Consider the following 27,999-nt stretch of genomic DNA (forward strand, 5'->3'; position numbering starts at 1 on the left):
TGCGGAAAGATGTCAAGTCCCGCAGGGCCCTAGTCTCTTGTGACAGAGTGTTCCACCAGATTGGAGCCACAGCCGAAAAAGCCCTGGCTTTAGTTGAGGCCAGCCTAACCTCTCTGTGGCCTGGGACCTTCAGGATGTTTTTGTCTGAAGACCGTAAGGTCCTCTGTGGGACATACCAGGAGAGGCAGTCCTGTAGGTACGAGGGTCCTAGGCCATATAGGGCTTTAAAACCAGCACCTTAAACCTGATCCTGTACTCTACCAGGAGCCAGTGCAGCTGGTATAGCACCGGGTGAATGTGATCTCGCAGCGAGGACCCCGTAAGGAGTCTCACCGTGGCCTTCTGCACCCGCTGGAGTTTCTGGGTCAGTCTCAAGGGCAGCCCCACGTAGAGCAAGTTACAATAATCCAGTCTGCAGGTGACCGTATATAATTGCAATAAATGAGTCAATGGAGGAGAGGAAAGTGAGACCAAGAAACGATAGAAAGGAGAAAGTGAGTGTGCAGGAGAGGGGTGGGAAAATCTGAAAAACTTAAGTTTCTCTTCGTTTTCCAGTTTTCCCAACCTTAAGTTGTTTTCTACATTTCCACATCAGTTCGAGATTTTTTTTTTAAAAAAAAACACGTTTGCATCAAACCCACCATTGTTATTTTTTGCAAATTATTGTACGCAGTTTTGCCAAATTATACTTTTTTTTTTTTTTTGCAAAGGCAATCTCCTCTAACGCAAAGCGTCTTTGTATCGCCGGCTCAAATTGTCTGAAAACGGTATCACGATCTGAATGCTGTACCGGCGTCGGACCATTTCTCAGAATATATCACCTGGCTCTAGTCAGTAGAGCACAAGATTCATAGTTCCGGGGCTGTGGGTTCGAGATTCCTGCACTGTACGTCCTTTCCAACTCTACAGTTCTATGAACGTACCCCCACACCACCACCGAAAGAAAAAGCTTCAAAACTTTCAAAACCTCTTGGCAGGACTCCCACCCCGCTTCTAAAACGCCATGCCAGAATTGGGTACTTCCTGCCTGGCTGTAAAAAAAGGTAAAGGACCCCTGGATGGTTAAGTCCAGTCAAAGGCGACTATGGGGTTGCGGTGCCCGTCTCGCTTTTAGGCCGAGGGAGCCGGCGTTTGTCCGCAGACATTTTTCCGGGTCATGTGGCCAGCAGGACTAAACCGCTTCTGGCGCAACGGGACACCGTGACGGAAACCAGAGCCCACGGAAATGCTGTTTACCTTCCCGCCAGAACGGTACCTATTTATCTACTTGCACCGGTGTGCTTTCAAACTGCTAGGTTCACTGGGACAGAGCAAGGGGAGCTCACCCCGTCGCGGGGATTCGAACCGCCGACCTTCGGATCGGCAAGCCCAAGAAGCTCAGTGGTTTAGACCACTGCCTGTATGTGGAGGGAGCCCCATGGCAGGACAGCTGGTCAAGCTGCTCGTTCTGACCCCCCCACCCCCACCATACAAAGACACTGGGACAAGCAAGCTGGATATACGTATTTAATTTACAGAGGTGGTAGAAGAATCTATTGCCATGATACCACGTGCCCAGATCAGGCCGAATCCGAGTGTTTGGGGCAGGCAGGGTGGAGAGAGTGTGTGTGTGTGTGTGTGTGTGTGTGTGTGTGTGTGTGTGTGTCTTGGGGCTGAGGGCCGACACAACCCCTCACAGCTGCAGCCCTCTCCCAACTGCTCCATGTGCCAAGCTTGCAGCGGTAGGACAACTGGGGGGGGGGGGGAACAGGACCCTCCATTCCCCAGAGCAGCAACCCAAGCTGAAAGACCTTCCCCTGCCCCATAGAGCCATTCCCCTTCCCCGCTCTGCAACCATAGTTCGGGCCTTCAACATCCACCTGCAAAAAACGATGGTATGGCAAAGGAGCGTCACTTTGGTTCTGCTGGCGGGCGGGCACCGCGCAGGCCAGGTTGCCGCCTGAAGCGCAGGGGGAATGGGGACGACGAGCCGGGCTGCTTTGGCAAAGTGCACCTCGGACTCCTCAATGCCGCCATCCGAAGCGGGCGTCTTTCCTCGCTTGTCCTCCCCGAGAATCTCCCAAGAGTTTGGCACACTGCTCCACTGTCAAGGAAACACCCCATGCCCGACTGCTGGCAGGGGGGCCTGCAAGTCGTTCCCCGCTGCCAGCCTTGGAGGCGGAACCCCCGCGTCCTCAGCAAAGCGGCGCCACACCCAAGTTGCCCTCCTGTCCGGCCTCCGTGCGAGGAAAGAAGCGCTCCTCCTGTGTTCTGGCAGAGGCGGGCAGAGGAGACGCCGAGCTCATAAGATCTGCTCAGTGCTTGATGCAGAAATGTCCAGCAGTCTCCAGGCGGCGTAAGGGTTGAGCTCGTCCGGGTCTCTGCAGAGGGCCCAAACGTAGAGCATACGTAGAACTTTCTCCTGCAAAGGGGGGACATTCAGAGTTACAGCCAGTTCACATCACGGCATGGGCACTAGGGTTATAACTTTTTGTCTCCCTCTCCCACCAAAACCCCACAATTTCCTGTATCATAAACACTGGGAAAGGGACTACCGTGTTTTTCACTCTATAGGACGCACCAGATAATAGGATGCACCTAGTTTGGAGGGGGAGGAAAAAGGAAAAAAAAATCTGAATCCCAGAAGCCAGAACAGCAAGAGGGATCTGGCTTCTGGGATAGCCTCTTGCTGTTCTGGCTTCTGGGACAGCTGCTGGGATAGCTGGTCTAGCTTTGTGCGAAGCCTCCGAGGGCACAGGAAGCCTTCATCCCCGTGCCCTGCAGAGGCTTCTGAGACAGCCTGTGAAGCCTCCGGAGGGCAGAACCCCGCTGCCCTGCAGAGGGTTTGCACCACTAACCCCTAAGCTAGAACAGCGAGATGGAGCGCTGCGCAGCGCTCCGTCTCACTGTTCTGGCTTCTGGGGCAGCCCGTGAAGCCTCCCTCTCCCTGTTCTGGCTTTTGGCTTAGCCGCGCAGCCTGCATTCGCTCCATAAGACACACACACACACACATTTTCCCTTACTTTTCAGGAGGGAAAAAGTGTGTCTTATAGAGCGGAAAAACAACTGCTCTTCTCAGTTGTGATAAAAGTCAATCCGGAATGAAAAGCTGGAATCGCCATGCATATAACTCGTAAGTATTTTTTTAAACTTTATGGAACTGTTTAGAACTTTTGCAGCTGCCTGAGACTTCCTAAACCTGTATTGGGAGAATCGCCGGAAGCAGGAGCCACCCGAACATTCCCAAGAAGTAATCGGTGCGCACAGAGTGCGCAATCCAAGTGAGGCGGGAACATTGCGTCGCATGCAGCGGGAACAAAAGACAAACCGCCACCTCGGTTTATTCTAAGCCGTAAGAAGCGATGTACGATGTGCAAAGAGCTGTACAGGTATTAGAACACTTGAAAGATCCGCTTTTTCTGTATGCATGCTATACACGTTGGATTAAGTTACATATACAAAAATTGATTCATTGATTTCGGGGTGACCTTCCACACCCCCCACCAAAAAAAGATTTGGAAATGACAGTTCATTCCTTTGCTTTTAGGCAAAAGTTCATCTAACTAAGCTGCAGGAACATGAGGCTGTAAATAGGTGATAATCCTAACGGGCAGCACCCTGCTATTTGATAACACAGTGGTACCTAAGTTTTCGAACAGCTTAGTTCACAAACAACTTGGAACCTGAGCGCTGCAAGACCGGAAGTAGGTATTCCAATTTTTGAACTTTTTTCGGAAGCCGAACGTGCTCCACTGTGCATCCACTTGCGTTTCCTGTTGTGCTGTTAATTTGCGCCCCCCCAATTATAATTCAAGCCTTCCGTTTCTGATTGCTGTGTTCTAAGGTGATGTTTGGAGCTTATATTTGGTGCTTTTGTTTTTGCTATTTATCTTGTGTTTTTTGTTTTGAGGCTTTTTCAGTTAATTTGTTTTTGTTGTGACTGTGTGGATCCCAGTTCAGTTACTGATTGATTGATTGATTGATTGATTGATGGATAAAAGCCACCCATTCAAACAATGACTATCATCAGTGCAGGTAAGGAAAATGAATAATTTTAATTTTTATCGTCTACAATACTATTTATTTTATAGTACAGTACTTTTGATTATTGCTTTCATTTTATGTATCAATGGTCTCGTTAGACAGTAAAATTCATGTTAAATTGCTGTTTCAGGGGTTGTTCTTAAACGTATGGAACGGATTAACCCATTTTGCATTACTTACTATGGGAAAGCGCACCTTGGTTTTGGAACACTTTGGTTTTGGAACAGACTTCCGGAACGGATTAAGTTTGAAAACCAAGGTACCACTAGAATCATACTTGCTTTGGGAACCCGTCTGTCAGGAGGGTTCTGTCTAGCCTAACCCAGCAGGTTCATTCCTTTGTTTTTAGGCAAAAGTTCGTCTAACTAAGCTGCAGGAACATGAGGCTGTAAAGAGGTTATAATAGCACCCTGCTATTTGATAATACCATACTTTTCCGTCTATAAGACGCCCCCATGTATAAGACTATTTCAGGGGACTCAAATTTAAGAAAATGGGGGGAGATGGCACAGAATTGTTGAGCTTTTTTGGGGGGGGCTGCAAAACTCGCTCACTCACACACGTCATAAAACCCATCTCCCATCTGCCCCATCACCGGCAGAAGCTGCCAATCGCCCGCCCAACTGCCGGAGCGTCAACCAATCAACAACACACACTGACGCAGCAACCAATAACACACACAATAGCCGCTGACAGCCGCGGAAGCAACCAATCAAATGCTCACGCTATGCACTGTCCATATATAAGACGACCTCCACTTATTAGCATGCTTTTTAAAGAAAAAACATAGCCTTATAGACAGAAAAGTACAGTAAACACAGTTGCTTTGGGATCCTGTCTGTCAGGAGAGGTCTGTCTAGCCTAGCACAGCTGGTTGGATGCAACAGAAGGTTAAATAAAGGCAGCTAACAAGATCTGAGTGCGCAAGGCAAGTTGGGCAAACGTTACTCACTGGGTCTCCTTCCACGACTTCCCCTTTCTGGTTTTTGATCACCATGACTAACTGAGCTTGGAAAGTGATGATCAAGACAGGTCCCTGCTCCATCATCTTGCCCATCGCGAGCTGCAAAGCGGAGAAAAACTTCAAGTTACTAGTCCATAGCGGTGCTGGGTAGCTCGGTCGATAGAGCGCAAGGCTCTTATTCCCCCCATTATTATTTTTATAAATTTTCAAAAATTCAAAACAAACAAACATACACACAAACATACATACATACATCCTGTAACATTATTAAGTAACTTCCTCAAATCCCCTTGGCTGAATTTCATTATATATCATTTGAACAGTTTTCCAAAATCGATTCTCTCAAAAACTTAACTTGATCACTTAACATCTTTCGTTCCTTCTAATTTACCATATTTTTGCTCTGTAAGATGCACCTAGTTTTTGGAGGAAGAAAACAAGAAAAAAAATATTCTGAATCCCAGAAGCAAGAACAGCAAGAGGGACTGCTGCTTTCGCTGCACAGCGATCCCTCTTGCTGTTCTGGCTTCTGGGATAGCTGCGCAGCCTGCATTCGCTCCATAAGACGCACACACATTTCTGCTTACTTTTCAGGAGGGAAAAAGTGAGTCTTATAGAGAAAAAAATACGGTAACTTTAAACATCTTAAATCTTATGCTTACATATTTAAATCCTAAGCCTATCTATTATTTGCAAGCTTTTTCAACTCAGTTATCTTAACATATTTAGCTAAATAGGTAAAGGTAAAGGGACCCCTGACCATTAGGTCCAGTCGTGGCCGACTCTGGGGTTGCGGCGCTCATCTTGTTTTACTGGCCGTGGGAGCCGGCATACAGCTTCCGGGTCATGTGGCCAGCAGGACTAAGCCGCTTCTGGCGAACCAGAGCAGCGCACGGAAACGCCGTTTACCTTCCCGCCAGAGCGGTACCTAATTATCTACTTGCACTGGTGTGATTTCGAACTGCTAGGTGGGCAGGAGCAGGGACTGAGCAACGGGGGCTCACCCTGTCGCAGGGATTCGAACCACCAACCTTCCAATCAGCAAGCTCAAGAGGCTCAGTGGTTTAGATCACAGCGCCACCAGCGTCCTAATGAGGCAGTTGCGAGGCTATTGCGCTCTCCCAACTCTCCTCCCCTCCAGGCTCTGTTATTAAGGCTCTGCCGCTGGACAGGAGGGAGCGAAAGAAGAAGAGGAAAAGTTTCGATTTGATATCCCGCCTTTCACTCCCTTTCAGGAGTCTCAAAGCGGCTCACATTCTCCTTTCCCTTCCTCCTCCACAACAAACACTCTGTGAGGTGAGTGGGGCTGAGAGACTTCAGAGAAGTGTGACTGGCCCAAGGTCACCCAGCAGCTGCATGTGGAGGAGCGGAGACACGAACCCGGTTCCCCAGATTACGAATCTACCACTCTGAACCACTACACCACACTGGCCCTTTGACTGCCAGATGTCCCAGTCCAGGCCAAGAAAGAGGGGCAAGCACTCACGTCTACATTGTCAACGTCCAAAATCCTGGAGTGGAACTGAAGCCCCATCGCTTTCCCTTGCTGAATCGGGTGTGCCAGCTGGCTGTAAGTCTGAAAGAAGTTATTTCCATGGTATTATTTATTAAATTTATATATATGACCCTTTCCTTCAAGGACCTCAAGGCGGCGCGCTTGGGTCTCTCCCGCCCCCCAATCGCCCATCGCTGGCCGATAACAGCTTTTCAACACTGTGGAACAAGAAGCATCAGCCCAGCAGCTGCCAGGGCCAGAAGGAGGCAGCTGGTTTTTCCAAATCTGCCCCCTTTCACAATGGTTTCTTCCTGAAATGGCTGCAGCCAACCAACAAAAGGGAGACAACAGGGGAAACTAATTTGCCCGGTCTCTCCTGATCTCTTGATCTATCTGCTCTCGCGCCCTCCTTCCATTGTTTCTGCTCAAAAATGGGTGCCACCAACTAGCAGGGCAGAAACAAGGAAGGAAAAACACGGAAGAAAGCAAACTGACCCTGCGGTGTTTATAGTGAAGTTTGGGGATAGTTCCTTGTGTGCGGATATATGAATTTTCGCATGCTGAGCAGGAAGACAGCGGGACCCGTGGGCAGTGGCGTAGCCTGGGTTGCCAGTGCCCGGGACTGAACAGGAGGAGGAAAATGGACTGACTATGCATGCGCATTTAACGGCCTAACGGCGTCTGCGCCACGCAGATCGCAGCTGCAGAGGTTGTCGGTCTGCATTCCTTAGTGCAGAAAGTATTGATCTGATCTTTCCCATTCTACTTAATTCAAGAGGATTCTGGAAGCTTCTGTGTGAAAGGAACAAGCAGAAGGTTCGTGATGTTTGGGTTATTCATTCAGAGAAGCTGAGTACAGCTGGTTTAAATTGGTTCTGTTATCTCTTCTGTCAAGGTCATGCTGACTATAATATTCACTTTCTCTTTCTATCTCTTCTCCTTCTGGGGTGGTGTTCTGTACATAGTATGCTTAATATTAAGGTTTTAGTCTTATAAGAAGTTACTGTAAGTTTAAGTCTACTGCAACTGGATTTCTTATGGACAGGGCCAATCCTGAATGTATTGGATTTGTGACCATTATGGGCCTCAAAGGCCCAGTATACCTGAAGGACCGTCTCCACCCCCATCATTCTGCCTGGACGCTGAGGTCCAGCGCCGAGGGCCTTCCGGCGGTTCCCTCATTGCGAGAAGCAAAGCTATGGGGAACCAGGCAGAGGGCCTTCTCGGTAGTGGCACCTGCCCTGTGGAACGCCCTCCCACCAGATGTCAAGGAAATAAACAACTATCAGACTTTTAGAAGACATCTGAAGGCAGCCCTGTTCAGGGAAGTTTTTAATGTGTGACATCTTAGTGTATTTTTGGTTGTTGTGGAAGCCGCCCAGAGTGGCTGGGGAAACCCAGCCAGATGGGCGGGGTATAAATAATAAATTATTATTATCATTATCATCATCATCATTTGCCTTCAGTAGCAGTAAAACTCTGCTGGGTGAAATACAATTGTCTCTAGCCTATTTTTAGGAATCCTGCACAACGTGTTTAAGTTTTACTCTGCTAGCTATACGTCTGGATCAATATTGAGTAGAATTCCTTGACAGAGGTAATAAGAGTTGTTCGGTTCTCAGGAAACGCCCCTGGTTCAAAAGGAGAAGCCGTTTTCAACGGAACCCAGCTGTATGGAGGCAGCGCCGGGTATTGAATTTTTGCGCCCTGACAATTCTGCACCTGGGGCAACTGCCCCGGGGGCCCGCCACCACGTCTACGCCACTGCCCATGCACACAAAGTTAAAAAGAGCATCCCTGGATGTAATCTGGCAACCTACCGTATTTTTTGCTCTATAAGACTCACTTTTCCCCTCCTAAAAAGTAAGGGGAAATGTGTGTACAGTGGTGCCTCGCAAGACGAAAAGAATCCGTTCCGTGAGTCTCTTCGTCTTGTGGTTTTTTCGTCTTGCGAATCAAGTCCATTAGCGGCTTAGCGGATTAGCACCATTAGCGGCTTAGCGGGCTTAGCGGATCAGCTGTTAAGCGGCTTAGCGGCTTGGGAAAAGGGTGGGGGGAGGAAAAAACCCCCGCAGGAACTTGCAAGACATTTTCGTCTTGCGAAGCAAGCCCATAGGAAATTTGTTTTGCGAAGCACCTCCAAAACGGAAAACCCTTTCGTCTAGCGGGTTTTCCGTCTTGCGAGGCATTCGTCTTGCGGGGCACCACTGTACCTCTTACGGAGCGAATGCAGGCTGCGCAGCTATCCCAGAAGCCAGAACAGCAAGAGGGATTGCTGCTTTCACTGCGCAGCGATCCCTCTTGCTGTTCTGGCTTCTGAGATTCAGAATATTTTTTTTCTTGTTTTCCTCCTCCAAAAACTAGGTGCGTCTTGTGGTCTGGTGCGTCTTATAGAGCGGAAAATACGGTGCCTTCTTGTAGAGGCCAGCCAGGAGCCTTTGTGAAGCATGCAAGCAAGGTGTGAGCTCTCACATCCCCCCAATGTCTTTCGGGACACTCCTGAATGTCAGGATGGAAAGAAGGCGACTCCCCACGAACCCCGCCAGGACCAACCACGCCATCTCCCGGGGCAAACACTCACCGCCTCGTAACACCAGTCCTTGAGGATATCCAGGTCTCCGGTTATAATGGCCTAAAGAAAGGAGGAGAGACAGCATCACACACAAGGAGCTGCGACCACAGAGGGACAAGCAGAAGGACAACGGAGAGTACACGAAGGGCAGGTTCCGATATTCCTAAATCTAAAACTTTCCCCAAACTCTCTTCATTGCACCCGAGTTCTGATAAAGGTCATGGAATCAGAGAACTGTAGAGTTGGGACGCCAAGAGTCATCCAGTAATATAATACACAAATAACAACAATAATAATAATTTATTATTTATACCCAGCCACTCAGTCTTCCCCAGCCACTCTGGGCGGCTCCCAACAGAAAATTAAAAACACGCCTAAAAGTACAACCCCCTGCCATGCCCTCTTACCGCATTCTTCGCTCTATAGGACATACTTTTTCCCCTCCAAAAATGAAGGGGAAATGTGTGTGCGTCCTATGGAGCGAATGCAGGCTCCTTGGCTTCAGCGATAGCAACGCGAAGCCTCCGAAGCAGAGAGGGAACGCTCCCTCTGTGCTCCAAAGGCTTCGCGTTGCTTTCGCTGAAGCCTGGAGAGCGAGAGGGGTCAATGCACACGGACCCCTCTCGCTCTCCAGGCTTCAGCGATAGCCGCCTGAAGCCTCTGGAGCGCAGCAGGAACTCGCGCTGCGTTCCGAAGGCTCCGGGTTCCTTTTGCTGAAGCCGGGAGAGCAAGACTCTCCTGGCTTCAGCAGAGAGGGAGAGCTGCGCAGCGTCCCTTCAGCGAAGCGGGGGGAGAAATGGAAGGGGCTCCGTTTCCCCTGCCGCTTCGCTGAAGGGGCGCTGAGCAGAGAGGGGGAGAATTTCTTTCCCCATATTCTCCCCCTCCTATGGTCAGGTGCGTCCTATAGAGCGGAAAATACGGTAATTCCTCACAAGGGACCCTTTCCCTCTCGTACGTATCAGTTCCATTGGGCAAGGACAGCACTTTCAGCTTAAGGTGTTTTTATTTCATTTTGCTTTTGTTGTTTTACTGCGCTTGTGTAACTGCAGGAGAGCACAGATGCCAGAGAGACAGGGAAAAGCCAGCCAGCCTCTGGCTCCCGGGCCCCGAGACCTCCGGGTATAGGGCGGTATATACCGTATTATTTGCTCTATAAGACTCACTTTTCCCCTCCTAAAAAGTATGGGGAAATATGTGTGCGTCTCATGGAGCGAATGCAGGCTGCGCAGCTATCCCAGAAGCCAGAACAGCAAGAGGGATCGCTGCTTTCGCTGCGCAGCGATCCCTCTTGCTGTTCTGGCTTCTGAGATTCAGAATATTTTTTTTCTTGTTTTCCTCCTCCAAAAATTAGGTGCGTCTTGTGGCCTGGTGCGTCCTATAGAGCGGAAAATACGGTAAATTCAATAAATAAATATAAATGAATAGAGAAAGATCCTGCCTCATCCCTCCTTTCTCTGGACTTTGACACCTTCCTGAAAGCCATCAGTTGACTCTCTCTCTCTGCTGTGATGCCAGGGCCACTTCCCACATTGCCCTGTTCAAGCAAGCCACCCAGCCCTTGCTGCTTGGGCACCCCCGCACCCCAAACCTGCCTCTAGGATGTTGGGGATGATGTCGTCCTCACACTGCTTGAGGAACCGGTCCTTGTCGAAGTTTGGGTCGACGCGAAGGATCTCGGTCAGGACCCCCGACATTTCAGTCTTGGAGAACAGCCCGCCTGCCGATACAATCAGAGGCAACAGAGGGTTGGCATTTAGATAGATATCTTTATCTTTATTGTCATTGTCCCATACAGAACAATGAAACTGAAAAAACTACATAAAACATTCAAAAACCCCTAAAAACTCTGAAACCCCATTTTAAAATACACTATACTAGAAAACCCCCTAAAAACTCTGAAACCCCTTTTTAAAAATACACTATACAAGAAAGGTAAAGGGACCCCTGACCATTAGGTCCAGTCGTGACCGACTCTGGGGTTGCGGCGCTCATCTCGCTTTATTGGCCGAGGGAGCCGGCGTACAGCTTCCGGGTCATGTGGCCAGAAGGACTGAGCCGCTTCTGGCGAACCAGAGCAGCGCATGGAAATGCCATTTACCTTCCCATCGGAGTGGTACCTATTTATCTACTTGCACTTTGACATGCTTTCGAACTGAGAGGTTGGCAGGAGCTGGGACCGAAAGACGGGAGCTCACCCCGTGGCAAGGATTCGAACTGCCGACCTTCTGATCGGCAAGTCCTAGGCTCTGTGGTTTAAGCCACAGTGCCACCTGCGTCCCTATACTATACTATACTATACTATAAAATACACTATACTCTATAAGACCCCTTATGCTGCGTTTAGAACCAGAATTGCATATGGAGGGGATTCAGAGTGACGTTGGAGGTGTGTGAGAAAAGGAGCCAGGCTTCCGGAGGATCTGACATCCTCGATTTTAAGCAAGGGCTCGTTCGTGGGGCCAAAGGGATCGGCAAAGATGTTGGGATGCATCCAGGGACTTGGGGGCATTTGGCAGGGTGCCCCCAGCTGGCTGTAGCCACCGGCTGGCAGGTGGGCGAACGCCGGATCTTGGAACAGCATCCATAAGCGACACAAGCTTCAGGGACCTTTAGAGACTTGGCACGCTCTTATCAGCAGAGTGAATAAATCTTCACAACGGAAGTGGCAGACAGAGATATGAGTAAGCATTATTTACAGGTGTTTATTCAGCACAATAAGGGACGTGGGTGGCGCTGTGGGTTAAACCACAGAGCCTAGGACTTGCCGATCAGAAGGTCGGCGGTTCGAATCCCCGCAATGACGAGGTGAGCTCCCGTTGCTCGGTCCCTGCTCCTGCCAACCTAGCAGTTCGAAAGCACGTCAAAGTGCAAGGAGATAAATAGGTCCCGCTCCGGCGGGAAGGTAAACAGTGTTTCCGTGTGCTGCTCTGGTTCACTAGAAGCGGCTTAGTCCTGCTGGCCACATGACCCGGAAGCTCCCTCGGCCAGTAAAGCGAGATGAGCGCCGCAACCCCAGAGTCGGCCATGACTGGACCTAACGGTCAGGGGTCCCTTTACCTTTACCTTTATTCAGCATAGTTCAGGAACAAAGGAAAAAAAACATGTCTGCTTCCCTTCATGTCCAAGCAAACAACTGGATAGCAAAAGCCATATACAAACGGAAGTTCCCAGCAGACTGTGCTGGAAGTAAACAGGCGTGTGACACACAACAGCCATGCCTGTTCCTTCTAAGGTGGAACGGAACTATATCCTAACAGAAGAATCACTCAGCAACCCAAAACTCTCAGCTTTGCTTCCCTATGCCATGGAAAACCAAGGTGCTAGTCCTTAAGACCATGGGGTGGAGGGGAGAAACCCTGTGCGCAGCAGCTGGAAGAAGCCATAGAGAAGAAGAAGAAGAGATTGGGTTTGATATCCCGCTTTATCACTACCCTAAGGAGTCTCAAAGCGGCTAACATTCTCCTTTCCCTTCTTCCCCCACGACAAACACTCTGTGAGGTGAGTGGGGCTGAGAGATTTCAGAGAAGTGTGACTGGCCCAAGGTCACCCAGCAGCTGTATGCGGAGGAGCGGAGATGCAAACCCGGTTCCCCAGATTACGAGACTACCGCTCTTAACCACTACACCACACTGGCTCTCTTGAGAGAGACCCAAGTGGGCTTCTTCCTACAGGTGCCTAGACAACACTTCAACCGCTAAACCACAACGCGATGCAGGCACCCCCACACCTCACTTATGAGCAGTTGACAACGTATATGTGCATTACTGGGAAACAGATAGATAAGTTTGAACCAGGAAATGGCGGGAGAGAGCTCAAGGAGACCCTCCTGGAGTCCAGAGAGGACGTCAGTGAGGACAGAGGAAGCCCCAAAGGGACTGGATGCACTGTGGGGCTTTGTTTACACTGTACACGGAGACCTGAGGGCAAAGGTAAAAGGTAAAGGACCCCTGGACGGTTAAGTCCAGTCAACGGCGACTCTGGGGTTGCGGCGCTCATCTCGCTTTTAGGCCGAGGGAGCCGGCGTTTGTCCGCAGACAGCTTTCCGGGTCATGTGGCCAGCAGGACTAAACCTCTTCTGGCACAATGGGACACCGTGACGGAAACCAGAGAGCATGGAAACACCGTTTACCTTCCTGCCACAGCGGTACCTACTGATCTACTTGTTTTCGAACTACTGGTTGGCAAGAGCTGGGATGGAGCAACAGGAGCTCACCTCACCCCATCAAACCGCTCAGGGGTTTAGACCACAGCGCTACCCACGTCCCTATAGGGCCAGCCAGCAGCACTTGAAGGGGAAAGGCAAGGAGAGAGACTCACCAATGAAGTCTGTCATCTTGTCCGTCACAACGCGAGAGGCCCGGATGATGGCATTGTCGCTCTCGTCATATTTCATTTTCATTTCAAAGAAACCTGCGGGGAGGGGGACAGAATCAGCAGCGGCCTCAGCCCCATTCCCTCCACACTCCCCCCGCCAAAAAAAAAATCCACTCTGCATGGGGGCATTCCTCCAGCTGAAGAGGCACAATAAGGCCTGCCTTATTTGCTTAATTACTTACTTACTTATTTCACACCCACCTGGCTGGGTTTCCCCAGCCAATCTGGGCAGCTCTCAACAGAATATTAAAAACACGGTAAAATTTCCCTAAACTGGGCTGCCTTCAGATGCCTTCTAAAAGTCAGGTAGTTGTTTTTCTCTTTGACATCTGGTGGGAGGGTGTTCCATAGGGTGGGAGCCACCACTGAGAAGGCCCTCTGCCTGGTTCCCTGTTACCTCACTTCTCTCAGGGAGGGAACTGCCAGAAGGCACTCGGAGCTGGACCTCAGTGTCCAGGATGGACAATGGGGGTGGAGACGCTCCTTCAAGTGTACTGGGCCATTTAGGGCTTTCAAGGTCAGCACCAACGCTTTGAATTGTGCTGAGAAATGTACTGGGAGCCAATGGAGGCATAGCTGTCAACTTTCAGGTTTGAAAATAAGGGATTCGCAGCCCTACCTGTCCCGGGGACAGTCTACGGGATATCTAACAATCCGGGATAGCAGCGGGAAGCGATGCTGGAATAAAGGGAATTTCCCACAGAGAGGGCGCCACCACTGAGAAGGCCCTCTGCCTGGTTCCCTGTAACCTCACTTCTCGCAGGGAGGGAACTGCCAGAAGGCCCTCGGAGCTGGACCTCAGTGTCCGGGCAGAATGATAGGGGTGGAGATGGTCCTTCGGGTGTACTGGGACGAGGCCATTTAGGGCTTTCAAGGTCAGCACCAACACTTTGAATTGTGCTCAGAAATGTACTGGGAGCCAATGGAGGCCTAGCAACTTTGTGTGGTTTTAGTAATACGAATAGTAATGATTTTATCATTTAAATCCCACCCAGCGGACTGACCAAGTCACTCTGGGCGGATGCCAGGAAAATACTAAAAACATGATAAAACATCAAACGTTAAAAACTTCCCTAATCAGGGCTGCCTTCGGGTGTCTTCTAAAAGTCAGACAGTTGTTTATTTCCTTGACATCTGGCGGGAGGGCATTCCACAGGGCAGGTGCCACCACTGAGAAGGCCCTCTGCCTGGTTCCCTGTAACCTCACTTCTTGCAGTGAGGGAACCGCCAGAAGGCCCTCAGAGCTGGACCTCAGTGTCCGGGCTGGATGATGGGGGTGGAGACACTCGCCTCCCTCGCGCATGGCACTGGGCCCTGCCTAACTCAGCCTGCATTTACAGGACCAGGCAGGGGAGAAGACGTGGGGAGGAGCTCTCCCTGCAGGCACCACTTACGGTTGAACACCACGTTGTTGTCCTTGAACTCCTTCCACTGCTGGTACCATTTGGAGTCCTTGTGGAGAACCACGCCCATCGCCTCCCTGGGAGAAGAGGAGGAGCCAATGAAGGGGAGGGAGGAATAAAAATTAATCTTTTTCATTATCTTTAAATATCCATGCCGCCCTACACCTGCAGGTCTCAGTGCGGTTCGTAGCATAAAAGCACAATGGAAAAGCAAAATGCATAGCAAAAATTAAAAAACAAGAGCAACCCAACAATCCCTTCTTTACTCCCAACATGTTTTAAAAGGGGCATCGGATGTCAATCAGCCTGGTTAAAGAGGAACGTTTTTGCCTGGTGCCTAAAAGGGTATAATGAAGGCGCCAGGTGAGCCTCCCTGGGGAGGGAATGCCACAGACGGAGAGCCACCATATAAAAGGCTCTGTCCTCGTGTTGCCACCCTGCGAACCTCTCAAGGAGGCGGCACACGGAGCAGGGCGCCTGAGACGATTGCAGGGTCTGTGTAAGTTCAGAATATGCATTTTGTGTTTTAATATTGTGATTTTATGCTGTGAACCTGAGCCCCGAGGGTATAGGGGCGGTGTGCGGATTAAATAAATGAAGTGCCAGAGCCTGGACCTGGGGCTTTCTCTACGCAAAGCGCTTGAGCTTCTCCCCACCCTGAGAGGAGCTGCCTTTCAACAACAACAACAACAACAATAATTTATTATTTGTATCCCGCCCATCTGGCTGAGTTTCCCCAGCCACTCTGGGTGGCTTCCACAAATACAAAAAATACACTAATTTGTCATACATTAAAAACTTCCCTGAACAGGGCTGCCTTAAGATGTCTTCTGAATGTCAGGTAGTTGTTGTTCTCTTTGACATCTGATGGGAGGGCGTTCCACAGGGCGGGCGCCACTACCGAGAAGGCCCTCTGCCTGGTTCCCTGTAGCCTCACTTCTCGCAATGAGGGAACCGCCAGAAGGCCCTCGGCGCTGGACCTCAGCGTCCAGGCAGAACGATGGGGGTGGAGACGCTCCTTCAGGTATACTGGGCCGAGGCCATTTAGGGCTTTAAAGGTCAACGCCAACACTTTGAATTGTGCTCGGAAACGTACTATTAGCCAATGTAGGTCTTTCAAGACCGGTGTTATGTGGTCTCGGCGGCTGCTCCCAGTCACCAGTCTAGCTGCTGCATTCTGGATTAGTTGTAGTTTCCGGGTCACCTTCAAAGGTAGCCCCACGTAGAGCGCATTGCAGTGGTCCAAGCGGGAGATAACCAGAGCATGCACCACTCTGGCGAGACAGTCCGCGGGCAGGTAGGGTCTCAGCCTGCGTACCGGGTGGAGTTGGTAGACAGCTGCCCTGGACACAGAATTAACCCACGCCTCCATGGACAGCTGTGAGTCCAAAATGACTCCCAGGCTGCGCACCTGGGGCACAGTTACCCCATTCAGGACCAGGGAGTCCTCCACACCAGCCCGCCCCCTGTCCCCCCAAAACAGTACTTCTGTCTTGTCAGGATTCAACCTCAATCTGTTAGCCGCCATCCAACCTCCAAATGAAGTGCCAGAGACTAGACCTGGGGCTTTCTCTACACAAAGCACTCAAGTTTCTCCCCACCCCGAGAGGAACTGCTTTTCAGCAAGTCGCAGCTCCCATCCATCTGTTTCAGCCTTGCCTACCACGACCAGCAGCAGCCGTAACAGAGGGGCTCCTAGCGAAGACCCTCTCAGAGCAATACCAGGGTCCAGAGCTTGCCCATGGCCTCCATCAACCCCCACCCTCTACTGCACGCTGCTGGGCTTCCGCCTTCAGGGAAGCAACTTGCAGTACCCAGACACCCCTGCAAACCGCACCCCCTTCCCAGGCATCACTCACTCGTTGGCTTCAAATATCCTCTCTTCCTTCAGCCTCTCGCCAGCAAACTCTGTCCGCTTCCGGAGCCTCTCCGGCCGCTTGTAAGGCCCCGTCTGGCCCAGGACACTCTCGTCGATCTCTTTCTTGACCGTCTCCACGCCCTGGAAGAGCAAGAGGCGGTTACAGAGGAGAGGGCAGGAGTCCCGCAGACTCTGGGAGTAACTGGACAGAGAACACCTGAGCTGGCAAACCCAACCCTGTAGGGTGCATTTGTCCATCCCGTCCCCCAACCACAACCACACTGGTGTTTCACTGTGCGGACTGAAAAAAGCCCTTTTCTGCTTTGGCTAGCTGTAAAAAAATAGATAGATCCGCATTTCTTTTCTTCTTCTGTTTAAATAATTGTTATTGATTTTTGCACAGATTTTCCAACATAACAACTCCGAAGCCACATGACAAATCTTTGGCTATCACAGTCTAAGACTTCCTTCAACCCCTTCTAATGGTTTTCTAAATTTCTTTCTAATTTTGCTTATTACAGCGGATGCTCGGTTGCAAACGTGATCTGTGCGGGAGGAACGTTCGCAACCCGCAGCGGCACGTCTGCGCATGCGCGGGTTGTGATCCAGCGCTTCTGCGCATGCGTTACCACCGAAACCCGGAAGTAACCTGTTCCAGTACTTCCGGGTTTCGGCACGTCTGTAACCTGAAGAAACGCAACCTGAAGCGTCTGTAACCCAAGGTATGACTGTAAAGGTAAAGGTAAAGGGACCCCTGACTATTAGGTCCAGTCGTGGCCGACTCTGGGGTTGCGGTGCTCATCTCGCTTTATTGGCCGAGGGAGCTGGCGTACAGCTTCCGGGTCACGTGGCCAGCAGGACTAAGCCGCTTCTGGCGAACCAGAGCAGCACACAGAAACGCCGTTTACCTGCCCGCTGGAGAGGTACCTATTTATCTACTTGCACTTTGAGGTGCTTTCGAACTGCTAGGTTGGCAGGAGCAGGGACCGAGCAACGGGAGCTCACCCCGTCGCGGGGATTCGAACCGCCGAACTTCTGATCAGCAAGCCCTAGGCTCTGTGGTTTAACCCACAGCGCCACCCGCGTCCCTGGTACCATGCTTATTACTATAAATCCAATCTTACATCAGCTAATCTTAATCCTTTTCACAGTATTTTATAAAATCCTCCTTACAAAACTTCTTGTAACCCTACACGTGATGTTAAGTAAGATCTGCATTTCTTTCTTTTTTTTAATCCAGTGCCTCTGATCTAGCTGCTGATCTGCCTCTGCTCATCATACTGTGCTGTATCCCTCACATCAGGGCAGGGTGCAGGAAAATAAAAACGAAAAGGTAGAAAAAAAACGCTGAAAGCAGAGCAGGGGGAACATTAAAATGAGTGGCAGCCCTGGTGGACATTTCAGACATGTTCCAGGAATGTCCAACACTAAAAAGGAAATATGCCTCTGTGTGATGTCTGCTAAAAGAGCGTTCCACAGGGGGAAACTGAGGGCACTGTCTCTGGTGTAGGACAGCCAAGCCTCTCTGTAACATGGGTGACAATTAACTCTATAACTAATCCAGAATGCGGCAGCTAGACTGGTGACTTGAGGCGGCCACTGGGACCATATAACACTGGTCCTAAAGGATCTTTGTTGGCTCCCAGTACGTTTCAGAGCCCAAATTGCAGTGTTGGTGCTGACCTTTAAAGCCCTGTACCTGAAAAAGCATCTCCACCCCCATCATCTAGCCTGGACACTGAGGACTATCTCCCAGGGTCTTCTGGTAGTTCCCTCCCTGCGGGAGGTGAGGGTACAGGGAACCAGACAGAGGGCCTTCTCGGTGGTGGCGCCCTTTCTGTGGAACACCCTTTCCTGGGAACACACCGTGTTCCCAAAGCGGGACCTGCCTAAAAAACGGCCTGCTGTGCCAATGCAGGGAGCAATCTACTGTATTTTTCGCTCTATAAGACACACCGACCATAAGACGCGCCTAGTTTTAAGAGGAGGATAACAAGAAAAAAATATTCTGAATCAAATGTTGTTGGAAGAGACTTTGCGCGGCTATTCCTGAAGCCAGAACAGCAAGAGGGATTGCTGCGCAGCCTGTATTCGCTCCATAAGACGCACACTCATTTCCCCTTACTTTTTAGGAGGGAAAAAAGTGTGTCTTATAGAGCGAAAAATACAGTATCTTACAGCACACCTAACGGCAGTCACGTTACCCATGCACTAAGCGAGGGTATCTGTTAACACCAGGTATGGATGGCCTTACTTGGGAGTAAGGCAGCAGCCTGCCACAGGGAAAGCACAACGTACCTGGGAAATGGCCTTGAACGCTGCCGTCCGTCCCAGCTTCTCTCCTCCTCGGGTGACTGATTCCGCAGACTGCTTTGCAGTTTTGGTGGCTTCTTCCATACCTTCCTTTATCTTCCGGCCGATATCGCTCTTACTGACTTCGTCAAGGCTCTGCAGCCAAAGGGGGAGAAGCCCTTAAACAAGGCATGCCCAAAGAGGGGGATACAGGGGCACGAGCCCCAACAAACAACAGCCTTCACCCTACTAATGGTGAGCTCCCAAATATATATATATAACTTTCCATCTTCTATATACTAGTACGCCACTGGTATGCAAGACAGAAGAAGAAGAGGAGTTTGGATTTGATATCCCGCTTTATCACTACCCTAGGGAGTCTCAAAGCGGCTAACATTCTCCTTTCCCTTCCTCCCCCACAACAAACACTCTGTGAGGTGAGTGGGGCTGAGAGACTTCAGAGAAGCGTGACTGGCCCAAGGTCACCTAGCAGCTGCAGGTGGAGGAGCAGGGAAGCGAACCCGGTTCGCTAGATTACGAGTCTGTCGCTCTTAACCACTACACCACACTGGCCTCTCTGAGAGGGAATCTGCAATGCCCAGGATCATCTGGGGGACATCATGTGCTTTAAATGCTCACTGGATGCACTTTAAATCATAGCATCCTAGAACTGTAGTGTTGTGAGGGACCCCGACGGTCATCTAGTCCAACCCCCTGCTATGCAGGAATCTCAACTCAAGAACCCATGGCAAGTGGCCGTCCAAGCTGTGCTGAAAAACCTCCAAGGAAGGAGAGTCGACTGCCTTCCGAGGGTTTTCCTCCCACTGTCAAACAGGCTGAGAGACTTCAGAGAAGTGTGACTAACCCAAAATCACTCTTTATTACTACCCTAAGGAGTCTCCAAGCGGCTAACATTCTCCTTTCCCTTCCTCCCCCACAACAAACACTCTGTGAGGTGAGTGGGGCTGAGAGACTTCAGAGAAGTGTGACTGGCCCAAGATCACCCAGCAGCTGCAGGTGGAGGAGCCGGGAAGCGAACCCGGTTCACCAGATTACAAGTCCACCGCTCTTAACCACTACACCACACTGGTAAGTAATTCCAGAAGCACAGGTTATTCACAGGTGTGCCAGTGACAATCGAGCGTCAACGAAAGCGAACAAATTTCGCCCCCCTGGGTGAACTGAAAAGAATGGCCACAAGTGAAACAGTTGAACCCAAGTATTACAGCAGCACTTAGACAATAAAGGTAAAGGTAAAGGTACCCCTGCCCGTACGGGCCAGTCTTGACAGACTCTGGGGTTGTGCGCCCATCTCACTTAAGAGGCCAGGGGCCAGCGCTGTCTGGAGACACTTCCGGGTCACGTGGCCAGCGTGACAAAGCTGCATCTGGCGAGCCAGAGCCGCACACGGAAACGCCGTTTACCTTCCCGCTGGTAAGCGGTCCCTATTTATCTACTTGCACCCGGAGGTGCTTTCGAACTGCTAGGTTGGCAGGCGCTGGGACCGAGCAGCGGGAGCGCACCCCGCCGCAGGGATTCGAACCGCCGACCTTTCGATCGGCAAGTCCTAGGCGCTGAGGCTTTAACCCACAGCGCCACCTGCGTCCCTGGGACTTAGACAATACATCTAGACAATTAATCATAGTCCCAACGTTTGAGACTTAGACAATACATCTAGACAATTAATCATAGTCCCAACGTTTGAGAAATGCAGGAAATGTACAGTGTTCCCAAATACACATCCCAAAACTAGGCCAGGCAGCATCTGGTTTTCAGCATTGTGATATATCAGCAGCTAAATATCACAATGTACCGATATATCACAATGTCTGAAATTCTAGGAGCATTTTGCAACAGGGAATTCCATTAGCGCGAGCAGTTTCTGAGCCCTGGGTGTAATACCACACCTAAGATTTCAGATTAAAACTGCAAAATGGAAGGAAAGGAGGACCTTTTTCTGCCTCCCCACTTCCAGCTACTCTCTGAAGGCTGGAGAACAGACCCTCTTAAGAATATTAAGGGCGTGGGCAGGGAAAGGACTAGACCAGGGGTCCGCAAACTTTTTCAGCAGGGGGCCGGTCCGCTGTCCCTCAGACCTTGTGGGGGGCCGGACTATATGTTGAAGGAAAAAATGAACGAATTCCTATGCCCCACAAATAACCCAGAGATGCATTTTAAATAAAAGCACACATTCTACTCTTGGAAAAACACCAGGCAGGCCCCACAAATAACCCAGAGATGCATTTTAAATAAAAGCACACATTCTACTCTTGGAAAAACACCAGACAGGTGCCACAAATAACCCAAAAATACATTTTAAATAAAAGCACACATTCTACTCATGTAAAAACACCAGGCAGGCTCCACAAATAACCCAGAGATGCATTTGAAATCAAAGGACACATTCTACTCATGTAAAAACACGCTGATTCCTGGACCATCCGTGGGCCAGATTTAGAAGGCGATTGGGCCGGACCCGGTGCCCGGGCCTTAGTTTGCCTACCTATGGACCTAGACGGTGTGAAGAATGAACATAATATTTTAATTGCAGTTCATTCATTTTCAGCTTTGTATTCTTGTTATTAAAAAAGCGCACCTAGATGTTCCGTTGTTGCGCCCATAACCTAGGTTTTAAGGTGCAATTTAGCTCCTAGCTTTCATATATCAGTTTCTAACGCTGCCGCCCGCCTCTCAGCTGAGCAAGGCAATTTGAGCCGGCGATACATCATGGCTTTCCGACCGCTGCCAGCACAGCGCTGGCAGGCAAGCAGATTGGAGTGAGATACGCTGTCCTTGCAGAAGCCAGGGAGCTGCAACATATCACTAGCTCAGTCTGAAACCAGTACAGTGGTACCTCGGGTTAAGAACTTAATTCTTCCCGGAGGTCCATTCTTAACCTGAAACTGTTTTTAACCTGAAGCACCACTTGAGCTTATGGGGCTTTCTGCTGCCTCCGCGCAACCAGAGCACGATTTCTGTTCTCATTCTGAAGCAAAGTTCTTCACCCGAGGTACTATTTCTGGGTTAGCGGAGTCTGTAACCTGAAGCGTATGTAACCTGAAGTGTATGTAACCTGAAGCGTATGTGTAATGGTTCTAGGGGTTGCTCGTGCGTAAATCGACGCCACACCTGGCTGGGTTGCCTGAGTGAACCCTTTCTGTCCGGACAGCCACTCACCCGTGGCTGTCTCAATCGCTGGCAGAATCCGTCAGTGGGCGTTTCTTGAACTTCTTCCAGCAAAGAAGCTCTTTGACGCCTAGTCGCCGCCTACTCTCCCTGAGCGGAAGTCTTCTGCACAGGAAGGGTGTGGGCAGCGGAGGATCCGTGCTCTCCCCGCTGGTCTCCGGCGAGGAGTCATGGAGCCCCCTCGCCGATTCTGCCCCCCTTCTCCACTGGTGCTACGCTGAATTCCTTCCCCAGAAGATGGGCTGCTTCTCTCCCTCCAGGGACGCCCTCCTGAACCCCTCTGGAGCCCTCCCTCTCCCTCTGGCTCCGATGGCAGTTCCCTGACAGTATGTAACCCGAGGTACCACTGTATTGCGGTTTGACCGTCATACCAGTTTCGGGCAATTAATTGCAATACCGCCCAGCTCTACACAAAACATAATTCTGAGCAGCATATGAGAATCATTTCCTAGTGCTCATTTTACTTCAAACGTCAATTTTCCACCTCTGCAATCTGCCACAGCCTTTACAGCCAGCAGACCCAGTGTTGCAGACCCAGAGTCAAATACCATGCTCTGTCATCAAACTCACAGAGTGATCCTGGGCCGGTTACAGTCTTTTAGCCTAACCTACCTCAGAAGACTGTTGTGAGGATAAAATGTGGGGTGAGGAGAGAGGAACTATGAATTCCACCTTGAGTTTCACAGAGAAAAAGTGAGATTATCAATGCAATACAGTGGTACCTCGGGTTAAGTACTTCATTCGTTGCGGAGGTCCGTTCTTAACCTGAAACTGTTCTTAACCTGAAGCACCACTTTAGCTAATGGAGACTCCCGCTGCTGCTGTGCCGTCAGAGCACAATTTCTGTTCTCATCCTGAAGCTAAGTTCTTAACCTGAAGCACTATTTCTGGGTTAGCGGGGTCTGTAACCTGAAGCGTATGTAATCCGAGGTACCACTGTAAATGATTACATAAAACCTGAGGCTTGCTGAATTACCAGGTATACTCGGCCCAGTATACCTGATGGAGCGTCTCCACCCCCATCGTCCAGCCCGGAGAGGGCCTTCTGGCGGTTCCCTCATTGCGAGAAGTGAGGCTACAGGGAACCAGGAAGAGGGCCTTCTCGGTAGTGGCGCCCGCCCTGTGGAACGCCCTCCCGCCAGATGTCAAAGAGATAAACAACTAACTGAAGGCAGTCCTGTTCAGGGAAGTTTTTAATGTGTGACATCTTAGTGTATTTTTGATCTTTGTGGAAGCCCCCCAGAGTGGCTGGGGAAACCCAGCCAGATGGGCGGGGTACAAATAAATTATTATTACTATTATTATTATTATTATTATTATTATTATTATTATTATTATTACCAGAAAAGGTCCATGTGGATCTAAAACGTTTCAATGAAAACTGAAAATGTAAGCGGCACAGAAATCTGACTAACTGTCGGAAGGGCAGGCAAGTGGGAAGGAAGGAAATGGAGAGTAAGGAAAAGGGCACAGCTGACTGGCGGGCACCCTCAGCAGGGTCACTTCACACTCCGAACGGTTTCTTGCAGAGGCTGCCTGCCTTTTCTCATTCCAGCCTTCCTCGTTATCTCCCTTTGATACTTCCCCTCCCCAATCTCTGGGACAGAGAATTCGTAGTGAGAAATGTAAAACAAAAACAGAGGCTGAAGAGCTGTAGCCAACTAAATCTTGTTCGAAAGCAGACCCGTGGAAATGCATGGACCTCCGCTAGCCATGCTCATTTGTTTCAGTGGGTCTGCTCTGAAATATAATCAACCCCAGACATAACCCTAAATATTGATCCATCATAAACGAACACATACTTACGTCTTTGACAGTGTCCGTGATTTCTCCAAATTTCTTTTTAAGGACTTCAGAGGTCTTGACTGTCTCAGACTCTATTGTTTTCTGTAGTGGAAGGCAAGACAACAGAAGCAAATCAAACTCTCCCTCTTATTATCGTCTATTATTATTTTACCAAAGTATCCTATGGCTTTATTGCATTGTATGTTCTTGTAACGACCAGTCGGGATGGATGTCTTCCCTGTCTCCTTTTTAGTAAAGGTAAAGGGACCCCTGACCATTAGGTCCAGTAGTGGCCGACTCTGGGGTTGTGGCGCTCATCTCGCTTTACTGGCCGAGGGAGCCGGTGTGCAGCTTCCGGGTCATGTGGCCAGCAGGACTAAGCCGCTTCTGGCGAACCAGAGCAGCGCACGGAAACACCGTTTACGTTCCCACCAGAGCGGTACCTATTTATCTACTTGCACTTTGACGTCCTTTGGAACTGCTAGGTTGGCAGGAGCAGGGACCGAGCAACAGGAGCTCACCCCGTCACAGGGATTCAAACTGCCGACCTTCTGATCGGCAAGTCTTAGGCTCTGTGGTTTAACCCACAGTGCCACCCGCGTCCCTTCTGCCTTTTATTAGTACTTTAATATTTTTTTGGAAGCCGCCCAGAGTGGCTGGGGAAGCCCAGCCAGATGGGCGGGGTATAAATCATATATTATTATTATTATTATTATTATTATTATTATTATTATTATTATTATTATTTCTCTTTTGCTCTGGTCTGCAACTCCCAGGAAGAAGAGAAACGCACCAGAGAAAGCAAGCCTCAACTGCATGAAGGAAAGAGACTCACATATTTCCGCCTCGCTTCCTGCAGGGCCTCCGACTCTTCCAACTTCTTCGCTTCGTCTCTGAACCTTTTAATACTTTCCTTCATCTCCTTGTTTTTGGCCAGCTCCTGCTTAATATTCTCCACAAAGCCGGAGATAAAACCTTTTCGGCCTCCGGAGGAGGAACATCGAGCCTAAAGAGAAGGTTTCCGGCGTTAACAGTGTAAAGCAACTTCCTTTTCAAATTAGCCCTTTTAATCAGAACCACGAGGTCTGGAATCTTACTTTTTTCTAAAGGGAAGGGCAGAGCAACTGTCTTGCATGCAACAGGTCCTAGGTCCAATATCCAGGTAGGAAAGATCCATTGTTTAAAAGCCTAGAGAGGTGCTGCCAGTCAGAGTATTTATTGCTCTTGGGGGAGGGTTCCTCCCTCCCTCCCAGCCTGGCAGTTCTTGCTCTGCAATGCCCAACTCTCAGCAACTGCCTCCGCTACAGTTATGCACAAAAAGGTTTGATTTGCAAAGCATACCTGGTACAGCTCCAATGCAGGTCTGCCAGTTCGATGCACGAGGAAAGCATGGTGCAAGGGGCCTGAGCTTCGTCCAGATACAAGCCATACATTTAAAAGGCATTTCTAGGAGGAGAAAGATAAGGTGCTCTTGTTTAATAGTGAAAAGCCCCCTCCCTCTGCTTGCAAAACAGGCTTGTTGAGGGATGTACAGCAGAAGCCAAGCCTCCAAACCTCATTACCATCACTTTTCCCTAACAGAAACAATCAGCCACATGAGACCCAGTAGTTAATTTTTTAAAGGAATAGGTGACGAGGCTGTATTTATCTGTACCTCCAATAAAATAACAACAACAATATTATTATTATTAATAATAATAATAATAATAATTACTTATACCCTGCCCAACAACAATAATAATTTATTACTTATACTCTGCCCAACAACAACAACAATAATAATAATAATAATTTATTATTATTAATAATAATAATTTATTACTTGTACCCTGCCCGTCTGGCTGGGTTTCCCCAGCCACTCTGGGAGGCTTCCACCAAGAGATTAAAAAATACATTAAAAATATAGAGGGAGAGAGAGTTCTCATCTTTAACACTGGATGGGTGCGTGTGGTTTTTAAATTATTTTTTAAAAGGCACTCTGAACACGCTCAACGGCATGCTCTTCCTAATGTGTTTTAAATAATACAGACCAGTATTACTTTTTAATATGGAAGTATTCGGCAAAAGGAATGAGAGGTACTCTGCACATGCTCAGTAGCTCTCCTCCCCTTTGTCAGGGAGCCAGAAGAAAAATCCTCAAGGAAAAGCAAAAGAGAGGGGAACACAGGGCTCTCCCCCCCTTCCTCATGGGGCCCCTCAACTGAAAGAGGGTCTGTTCGTTCCTTAGCAGCACCGTCTCAACAGAAGGATGGGAGGGCCCTCTGTACGTGCTCAGGGGCCATGGGGTTGAATCCCTAGCAGGAGTTAAGATAGCCGGAAGAAATATCAACAACCTCAGATATGCAGATGACACAACCTTGATGGCAGAAAAGGAGGAGGAATTAAAGAACCTTTTAATGAGGGTGAAACGGGAGAGCACAAAATATGGTCTGAAGCTCAACATCAAAAAAAAAAAAAAGATCATGGCCACTGGTCCCATCACCTTCTGGCAAATAGAAGGGGAAGAAATGGAGGCAGTGAGAGACTTTACTTTCTTGGGCTCCATGATCACTGCAGATGGTGACAGCAGTCACAAAATTAAAAGACGCCTGCTTCTTGGGAGAAAAGCAATGACAAACCTGGACAGCATCTTCAAAAGCAGAGACATCACCTTGCCAACAAAGGTCCATATAGTTAAAGCTATGGTTTTCCCAGTAGTGATGTATGGAAGTGAGAGCTGGACCATAAAGAAGGCTGATCGCCGAAGAATGGATGCTTTTGAATTCTGGTGCTGGAGGAGACTCTGGAGAGTCCCATGGACTGCAAGAAGATCAAACCTCTCCATTCTGACGGAAATCAGCCCTGAGTGCTCACTGGAAGGACAGATCCTGAAGCTGAGGCTCCAAGACTTTGGCCACCTCATGAGAAGAGAGGACTCCCTGGAAAAGACCCTGATGTTGGGAAAGATGGAGAGCCCAAGGAGAAGGGGACGACGGAGGACGAGATGGTGGGACAGTGTTCTCGAAGCTACCAGCATGAGTTTGACCAAACTGCGGGAGGCAATGGAAGACAGGAGTGCCTGGCATGCTCTGGTCCAGGGGGTCACGAAGAGGCGGACACGACTAAACGACTAAAGAACAGCAAAGACAGTATGGAGCTAGATCGAAGAAGGGCCTGACTCTGTTCAAGGCAACTTCTCATGCTCCTAACTCCGTGTGAGCAGAAGGGTTTCAAACCAGAGCCTTTCAATGTCTTACCGGGAAATGCCACAGACTGGACCTTATACATGCAAAGCAGGGGTTCTTTTGCTCTGCTATCTCACCCTCCATGTCCCAACCCCACCAGAGCCGATGTGGTCACAAACCCCGAGCCAGGGAGTCACAAAGAGGTGGACACGACTAAACAACAACAACAGTGTATCTGAAGAAGTGTGCATGCACACGAAAGCTCATACCAAGAGCTAACTTAGTTGGTCTTTAAGGTGCTACTGGAAGGGATTTTTTTTGTTTTGACTATGGCAGACCAACACGGCTACCTATCTGGAACAACAACAACAATGGCAAGGAGGGGGAGCCCATGGATGGGAGGGCGCTCTGCACGTGCTCAGGGGCTACGGGGCTGTAAGTCAAAGGAGCAGCAAGGAGGGGGAGCCGCTCTGCACATGCGCAGGGGCACCACCTCCTTCCTCACGGTGCCCCAGCCTCTCTCTCTCCTCGGCAGCAGAACGGTAGGGCGCTCTGCACGTGCTCAGGGGCACGCTTTCCTTCAAAATGGGGCTTGAGTCCAATTACCAGGCCTTGGCTCGGGGGAAGGAACTTGGGGAGGCCCCCCCAAGACACAGACGAAGGCGCCCCACCCCCCTCGCCCCGTCCCCTCTTACCCGGCAACCCCACAGCGCGGCCGCCGCCATCTTTCCAAGAGGGAGGGAAGGAGCGGGTCGACCTTCCCGCCGGCGCCGAGCGATGACGTCAGGGGTTGAAAGCGCCGGGCCGCCTGCGAGAGCTGCCGGCGCGCAGGCGCAGAGAAGCGCTCGCTCCCCATTCGTTGTCGCGGTTGCCGCGGCAACGG

The 27,999-nt window shown here is 49.9% G+C and overlaps 1 protein-coding gene across 1 annotated transcript; it reads right to left on the minus strand.

Moving 5' to 3' along the window:
* Positions 1 to 1,495: 1,495 nt before the first annotated feature.
* TIMM44 (translocase of inner mitochondrial membrane 44) lies at positions 1,496 to 27,945 on the minus strand. The gene is made up of 13 exons (XM_081895699.1): positions 27,812 to 27,945; positions 25,294 to 25,398; positions 24,788 to 24,958; positions 23,974 to 24,054; positions 18,988 to 19,137; positions 16,691 to 16,830; positions 14,823 to 14,908; positions 13,372 to 13,464; positions 10,647 to 10,771; positions 9,064 to 9,114; positions 6,474 to 6,563; positions 4,976 to 5,086; positions 1,496 to 2,401 (listed from the first exon to the last, which is right to left on the minus strand). The coding sequence occupies exons 1-13, from the start codon at positions 27,839 to 27,841 to the stop codon at positions 2,282 to 2,284; spliced, it is 1,353 nt and encodes a 450-aa protein (XP_081751825.1). The 5' UTR covers positions 27,842 to 27,945; the 3' UTR covers positions 1,496 to 2,281.
* Positions 27,946 to 27,999: the final 54 nt, after the last annotated feature.

The sequence above is a fragment of the Podarcis melisellensis genome, assembly GCF_964234715.1.
Source record: "Podarcis melisellensis genome assembly, chromosome: 18".
In the NCBI taxonomy this organism is placed as follows: Eukaryota; Metazoa; Chordata; class Lepidosauria; order Squamata; family Lacertidae; genus Podarcis; species Podarcis melisellensis.